Below are 8,164 nucleotides of genomic sequence, written 5' to 3' on the forward strand. Positions count from 1 at the left end.
GTTGTAACGCGTCGCGGTAATATAGAAAAATGTTTCTGTCAAATAAGTTGAACAAAAGAGTCAATTTAAAATTATTTGTATTATTTTTTCAGAGCAAATTAATTGCAAATGCAACGTATGAAATATTGTGGTACAATATGCCATTAAATACAGAAAAAATTATAATGTTTATAATAATGAGATCTCAGAAGCGACTGACGATCACGGCAGGAAAAATGATAGATATGTCTTTTGATACTTTTACGAACGTAATTTTTTAAATTATCATAATTATTTGGGCACCTTTTATTTTGCTTATCGTCAACATTTTCTAAAACACTTTTCTATAATTTTTTTATAATTTCTATTTTTTTAGATCATGAAAGCATCAGCGTCTTATATATCTGTGTTAAATGCTATATATTAATCATCAAGAAATTTTTTACTTTCTAAAATTTATATAAGCTATAATGTTAAAAAGTACATAGAAACTAAATTAAGAATTTAAATGTTATTATCATATTTAACTTTTTACACTATCAATTATGTACTACATAAGTTGTATTTATTATATAAACAATTTAATTGGAAATAATTTCTTTTCCTTCAAATACTGTTACTTATTCTTATTTAAAAATGACATATTAAATCACATATATTTTATTTTGTCATTGTTTTTTAATAAAAATCAGAAAAAATAATATATTCAATTTGTATGCACACATTTCATATCTGATTTATTAAATATACTGACAATATCTTATATTCAAAGCTTTTACTTTTGAAATTTCTCTTTCTTGCAAGTCTTTAGTGTAATTATTTTCCTGGAATTATTAGAGGATATTTACAGTCATATCTCCAATTGTACAGTTCCTTTCTTCATTCATTATGTTATTACTTTTGAATTGAATGACATGAATACTATCAATTTCTAATTGTCAGAAAACCTAATGTATAGTCACAATCAAAATATAATGATACATTTAATAATTTTTACAGCTGATGGGAATTGTAGACATTTATTTATTGATGATATTACGTTGCTAAAGATACAAGTGAAAAAAAAGCTCTTTCTCAGGGAGTTGTTTTTTTTTACTTTAGCATATATAATGTGATCGAAGTACACGACATTAAATTGATAATGAAATTATAGGATGTTCATGCAAATAATGAGTTCTGTCTTGTCTTATTATTGTGTGTATGTACTGTGCGACATATGATAGCGATTGATCCATATTCACCAGAGTAGGGTCACACCGTGTGGGGATGCACTTGAAAAATCAGATGGTGCACTTTCATTTCCTTATTAATCAGAGTATTAGAACAAATGTATTAAAAGTAATTATTATTTTCTCAAATTTAGCAAATGACAAGTACCATCAGCCCAGCGCTGAAGTTTGGTCTTTGTTTTTTTGGCTTTTGGCCGAGTGTGCCGTATGCTACCATTTATTGCTTAGGTTTTATGTCAAGTATGCTGATTATACAGTACTTCCAGTATTTGTACATTTTTGATCATCTGAAGATCAGCGAATTATCAAATCTTATTGACAGTTCGATTATTACTCTGGATTACAGTTTGACGTTTTTTAAATTGACTGGTCTATGGGCACATCGTCGGTAAGATACTATAGTATACTGTATAATATTTTAGTTTTATTTAATAGATATATTCGAAAAATAAATTTGTTTTTCAATTTCCTAACATAATGATCTAATTTTTTCTAACTGGAACTTTCTTTAATGTCATCAATAATAATAAGTCATCATTAAAATGTCACCTTATTATTTAGAATTTTAAATCAAACATTGAAGTATACAGCATTAATTGAAGAGAAAATAAATATTATTCATATCTAAAACATCTGATTAAAGACAATAATATGTTAAAGTAATGTATATATATTATAGAGTCCTTCATAAAATTTTGAAAGATATGGATAATAACTGGCACGAGTGCATCAACATTGACCAACATTTGTATACGATGACAACTAAAGCTAATATAGCGCATTTCTTTTCTAACGCTTTATTAAGTTGTAATGCAATTATTACAGTAATTTATCTCTTAGGCGATTACGTAATTCGTTCCGTATTTCTAAATGAAAATTATAATAATACTGTACGGCAACTTCCTATAAAAATACAATTTCCGTTTAAAATCCAACAATCGCCTCTATTTGAATTTATTGCTGTAATAATATTTTTACATACAATATTACAAGTATGGACGAACACTATTCTAAATGGATTGATCTTTTCTTTGGTAACTTATATTGTATATTTCTTATTTTTAATTTTTTATACAACGAAGCGATTTATGAGCGTTATTGCATGAAAATTTTTCATGAAGCAATTTGCATAATTTTACTTTATATGATATAAATCAAATACATGCATTTCTGTAGTATAATATCTTTAAAATATAATTAATGTCATATTGAATATTTTTGAGGATAAATAAAATTTATTATATATTTATTGAATTTTTATATAAGATTACAATATTTATTGAATTTTTATATAAGAAGTATTTAAAATAGAAAAAATTTTTTATATGCAAGTAATTTTTGTAAATATTTAAGGCACTCCATATAAGTGGACAAATTGATATTATTTGTGAAGAATTGAAAAATTTTTCTAAGAATAATCTTTGTTATGGATCTTCCATGGGAATGCTGGTCGAGAAACACAAAAGAGTCATTTCATTTTCCGATAACATGGAACAGCTCTTCTCTTTTATCGCATTAATGCAAGTTGTTTGGAATACCTTAGTTATTTGTTGTCTAGGATTTGCTTTCATAATGGTAAGTACTATAGTAATATTTGTACAATGTTGTGATTTTTATCATATTTTTCACTTATTTTTGTTAATAATATAGTCTATTCATAATAAAACTGGTGTTTTTGCATTAATGAAAGCTGTTTTTGCTTATCTTGCCATAACGCTAGAAGCTTTCATTATTTGTTTTGTCGGAGAATATCTTAGTTATAAGGTAAGCAAGAATAGTTATCAGTAAATATACCATAAAATATATAAATATATATTTTAATATATAACATAATTATATCATAATGAATATTATAATAGACATTTGTAATACAAATATAAAATATTATAATTTTAACGTACTTAAAACATTATTAAAAAACGATTGATTTCTCAAATAAGAATGTTTTTTATTTTAGAAAATTTTATTTTGTAGTATGTGACATATATTTTTTAAGATAATGACAATTCGTATCTGTTATAATAAAAGTCTAAAATAATAAAATGTTTATCAGCTAATTATTTATTATAAAGCTTTTTTTTAAATAAAATAAAAGTAAAAATGATATTATTAAAACATTTCGGATATTTTGGCTATAATGTTTTCACAATATAGACGATAGAAAATTTTTTTATGTCAAAATTAATTACAAAGGATTAGTTGTATTTGCATTTTAGGGCAAATTAATTGCTAGTGCAACATATGGAACGATGTGGTATAATATGCCGTCAAGTCACAGTAAAATTATAGTATTTATAATAATGAGATCACAAAAGCGACTGGCGATTACGGCAGGGAAAATGATGAATATGTCATTTGAAACTTTTACGATTGTAATCTTTTAATTTTTTAAATGTCTGATGATTAATTAATTTTATTTTATTTTATTTATTTTAAAAATATAAATATTAATCGGACTCTCAAAAAAATAATAATACAATACATGGACATAAGAGCATATAAATAACAATATTGTTATTATGGTATAGATAATATTGTTATTTATATTTTATGTAAAAAATTTTTGTAATTATATAGAAATTCGCGCATCAATTTCCGCACTATATGTTCTTATTGTCCATGTATTGTATAGTTATTTTTTAATTTATATTGATCTATGTATCTATTATGTGTAAATATAATAAATATTGTAGATCCAGTTTAATTTTTTTATTTGAATTTTTTAGATTATGAAGGCGTCAGCATCATACATATCTGTTTTAATTGCTATGTATTGACATCAACAAAATAGTACGATCTCTATCTACTGAAATTATACCATTAATTTAAAATAGATTTAAAAAATTTGTAATAAATTAGAAGTTACATTATCATATTAAGCTGATGTCTGTTACTTATTAATTATTAGTTAATAAATAACATATTTAAATTGCATTTAAGAAAATAGTTATTAATGTAAATGCAAATAATCTTTTATATTTCGTATATTATTATTATTATTATTATTATTATATCGTTCATTCTTATTTAACAAAATAAGCTTGCATTAGTATGCAGATTACAGTAGTACAGGCTACTTTAACTTTATAATCGATAACTTTTTATTACAAGATATTTAATTTGTACTTTATTGGATTATTTGTAACTAAACGTCTATATTATTTCCAATTGCAATTTGTTCAATATGCAAGTTTGACGCGAATATTTTTTGAATTATTAGTGGAAATTATTAATCATATTCAGTCAGCGTTTTGTTGTTTTCTCATATTTCTTTAAAGGCTGGAAGATCAAATAAACACAATTTATTTCCATTTGCTTGGAATACCTAATACATGTAAGTACCATGTCATGCACTTAATAATACCTTCATGAGAGGTAGAGATTATGATGAACATCTGGACATTTCTTTCTTGCTTATAATTTTGCATTTTAAAGAAAAAAAAATGCAAAAAAGATAACGGTCTCGCAGTAAATAATCTTTTTTTTTGTATTATCTTAGCTGTACAATATCTTTATTACTTTACGGTCAAAGTATTATACGTTATTAAATTGTTTATGGAATTATAGTATGAAAAAATTATAAACTCTTTGTTTCATCGTCATACTGTACGTATAATAGCGATTGATCCATATTTATTGAGTGGGGACGCATCGTATGGGGATATACTTGGAGAAATGGACAATGCTCTCTCATTTCCTTCTCAACTATAGTACAGAACAAATGTGCCGTTTTTAACAAAATTAATCTTTATTTCTTCACGTTTTTAAAATCTTTAACAAATGATCACATCTAGTATTAGTCCAGCATTAAAAGTTGGTCTCCGATTTCTTGGCATGTGGCCAGGTGATTCATATTCTACCATTCATTGGCTGACTTTTATGTTGAGCATGCTGATTATACAATACTTTCAATATTTGTACATATTTGGTCACTTAAAGATGAGCGAGTTATCAAATCTTGTTGATGGTCTAATTGTGGCTTTAGATTACAGTTTGACGTTATTTAAATTGACCAGTTTATGGACACATCGTCGGTAAGACATGTATTATGTAACTTTATGTTCTGCAAATCTACAACTATAATCAAGAAAAACAATATGCTCCTTCAATTTCTTAACATTTGTTCTCTAAGTGGATTTTTTCTAAGTAGAAGTGATTATTAATTTAAATCTTATTAATTATATTTCAAATATTGAATATATACAATATTGATTGGGAAAAAATGTTAAATATCTGGACATATTTTATATATAATTGTAAATAATTATATATGAAAGATTTTTTCCCTGGTTTCATAAAAGAAAATATGATGTGAAACATACGTAGATATGTGATAATGTACTATTTGAAACATCACAAATTAGAGTAACATATTGCAGAGTTTTTCATAAAATTCTGGCTGCTATGGATAATGATTGGCGCGAGTACATCAATGAGGATAAGCATTTGTATTTGATGACAATCAAAGCAAATGTAGCACGTTTTACGTCTAACATTTTACTGAGTGTTAATGCGATCGTCGCAATACTTTATCTCTTAGGCGACTACGTAATTCGTTTCGTATTTTTTACTGAAAATCAAAATGATACTTTACGGCAGCTTCCTATAAAAATACAATTTCCTTTTGAAACTCAACAATCGCCGACGTTTGAGTTTCTCGTTGTAACATTATTTTTACATGTGGCAATACACGCATGCACAATCGCTATTTTAAACGGATTAATGTTGACTTTGGTAACGCATATTCGTATATGTATATGTATTTTTTAATGTATATTATGTATTATTGTGCATAATTGTGAGCATATTCATATTAAAATTTTTCTTTATATATATTATATAATTTTGTTGACGAACTGTTATATTATTGTGTAAAACATTTTAAAGTATTAATGTCAATATTAGAAAAATTTTACAATAATGTCTACACGATAAATTTGTTTGTAATTATTATAAATGTATATTGCATAATAATATTATTTTAATATTTTTATCAAATTGTTATATTTGAAATATTTTCTTCAAAAAAATCTCTTTACTTTATAATAATTATGATTTTTTGTGAGAGAATGTAAGTGTATTTTAGGTACTTCATATAAGCGGACAAATTGATATAATGTGTCATAAATTTAGAAATATTTCTAAGGGATCTCTTCTTCATGGATCTTTCGAGTCTTTTTTTGGATTGCTGATTGAGAAGCATAATAAAATTATTATATTTTCTAACAATATTGAAACACTTTTCTCCTTTATTGCATTAATGCAAGTTATTTGGAATACGTTAGTTATTTGCTGTTTAGGATTCATTATCATAATTGTAAGTATTAAAATATACACGTCCAATGATTGATTATATATATTTATTTTTCTTTTTATAATTCGTTGAATTAGTCTATTTATAACGAAACTGGGATTTTCGTGTTAGTGAAAACTGTTTCTGGTTACTTCGTTATAATGATTGAAGCCTTTGTCATTTGCTTTGCTGGAGAATATCTTAGTTTAAAGGTAAATATTCACATAGTAAATCATCTATACAGAAGCTCTTAATTACATTGACATAATGATAAAAATACAATGTTGTTTTTAACAAAAAAAAAAACATTTAATATTTGGCAACATTCAAAATATCATTTAAGAATCAATTTTTTAATAAAAATATTTTTTATTGCATATAATATTTCTTCAATGTATAGCAGCGTGATGTTTCAACACAAATATAGTATTATAAATTTAATATGATTTTATTATTTTTCTGCTATAATTTCTTTACTTCTTTTAATATTTTTAAATTTATGTAACAATTTTTTAATATCGGCAATAATATTAGATAAACTACTGTGAAGTAAATTAAACAATTAAGTATAAAAAGTGTCGCATTTGCATTATTTTTAGGGTAAATCAATCGCCAACGCAATATATGAATCAATGTGGTACGATATGCCGTCAAATAAAAATAAAATTATAGTATTTATAATAATGAGGTCTCAAAAACGACTGGCGATTACGGCAGGAAAAATGATGGATATGTCATTAGAAACATTTACTCGTGTAATTTCTTTAATATTTTGAATATTTAATTATCACAAAATAATTTTATACATATTTTGCTTATTGTTTTTTAATCTACTATTATATATATATGTATCTCTAATTTCTTAACTTGTATTTTTGTTTAGATTATGAAGGCGTCAGCATCGTATGTATCCGTTTTAAATGCTATGTATTGATATCAATACGTAATATCAATATGCGGTATTTATTTGATGCAATTATAATATATTAAGTAAAAAATATTTACAATAAATTAAGATTTAATTTTTTATTGACAACTGTCTTATTAATAACTGTCGATTAATAAATTACACGAATTGAAATTACATTTGTATAAAAGTATTTAATGTAAATAAATGTCTTAATATTTTTTGATAATTTATTATATTCTTACTTAAGAGCAATATTTACTTATATAACATATCAAACATTGATTTTTTATTCATATGACTTAGATAACGTTTTTAACAAGATTAAGATCATTGGAGGTTGTACCTCTTATTTTATTTTTGCACTGAAAATTCATTTTTATGTTAAAATGAAAATAAGAGATACAATTTTTAATGGTCTTGATCCTGAACAATATTTAAGAGGATTTAGTTGTCGAACAATACCTTGGGTAATACTAATGTCGACTGTATTGTAACTTTCAAGTTTTATAACTCGAAAAGTATTTAATGAAAAGATATTTTATTACAGTGTTTTGAAAAGGTAAGAATTAAAAAGAATTTGTAATGAAAAATAGGGAGTTCCATTTAACCAATAATATTTTTATTTTTAACTAATTTCTTAATAAACACCAACTGACAGTAACATAACATTAATGTTATAATATTACATTCGATAGTACAACTGTTATGTATATGTGTGTATGTGTATATATATATATATATACAATATATATA

The 8,164-nt window shown here is 24.4% G+C and overlaps 3 protein-coding genes across 3 annotated transcripts in view; all 3 read left to right on the plus strand.

Annotated features, from left to right (window-relative positions):
* Positions 1-406, plus strand: part of LOC108686690 (odorant receptor 22c-like) — a 1,569-nt gene extending 1,163 nt beyond the window's left edge. The window contains exons 3-4 of the mRNA XM_018192113.1: positions 93-248; positions 356-406. Coding sequence (XP_018047602.1) covers positions 93-248; positions 356-406 — 207 coding nt within the window. The remainder of the gene's footprint in view (positions 1-92; positions 249-355) is intronic.
* Positions 407-2,651: 2,245 nt separating this feature from the next.
* On the plus strand, positions 2,652-3,985 carry LOC108686687 (putative odorant receptor 92a). Its single transcript, XM_018192109.1, has 4 exons — positions 2,652-2,783; positions 2,859-2,972; positions 3,425-3,580; positions 3,935-3,985. Exons 1-4 carry the CDS (start codon positions 2,652-2,654, stop codon positions 3,983-3,985), a joined length of 453 nt encoding a protein of 150 aa, XP_018047598.1.
* Positions 3,986-6,399: 2,414 nt separating this feature from the next.
* LOC108686689 (odorant receptor 4-like) lies at positions 6,400-7,435 on the plus strand. Its single transcript, XM_018192112.1, has 4 exons — positions 6,400-6,525; positions 6,600-6,713; positions 7,101-7,256; positions 7,385-7,435. The coding sequence occupies exons 1-4, from the start codon at positions 6,469-6,471 to the stop codon at positions 7,433-7,435; spliced, it is 378 nt and encodes a 125-aa protein (XP_018047601.1). The 5' UTR covers positions 6,400-6,468.
* The last annotated feature ends 729 nt before the right edge of the window (positions 7,436-8,164 follow it).

This window comes from Atta colombica, unplaced genomic scaffold, assembly GCF_001594045.1.
Source record: "Atta colombica isolate Treedump-2 unplaced genomic scaffold, Acol1.0 scaffold189, whole genome shotgun sequence".
In the NCBI taxonomy this organism is placed as follows: Eukaryota; Metazoa; Arthropoda; class Insecta; order Hymenoptera; family Formicidae; genus Atta; species Atta colombica.

What these genes read in the sequence shown, in the direction of transcription:
- LOC108686689 (XM_018192112.1), top strand. Translation starts at nt 6,469, where the DNA reads ATGCAAGTTATTTGGAATACGTTAGTTATTTGCTGTTTAGGATTCATT. An exon ending in GAGAATATCTTAGTTTAAAG is followed by an intron (nt 6,714 to 7,100) that starts GTAAATATTCAC and finishes CATTATTTTTAG; the next exon opens with GGTAAATCAATCGCCAACGC. An exon ending in CATTAGAAACATTTACTCGT is followed by an intron (nt 7,257 to 7,384) that starts GTAATTTCTTTA and finishes ATTTTTGTTTAG; the next exon opens with ATTATGAAGGCGTCAGCATC.
- LOC108686687 (XM_018192109.1), top strand. Translation starts at nt 2,652, where the DNA reads ATGCTGGTCGAGAAACACAAAAGAGTCATTTCATTTTCCGATAACATG. An exon ending in TAGGATTTGCTTTCATAATG is followed by an intron (nt 2,784 to 2,858) that starts GTAAGTACTATA and finishes TTAATAATATAG; the next exon opens with TCTATTCATAATAAAACTGG. An exon ending in CATTTGAAACTTTTACGATT is followed by an intron (nt 3,581 to 3,934) that starts GTAATCTTTTAA and finishes TGAATTTTTTAG; the next exon opens with ATTATGAAGGCGTCAGCATC.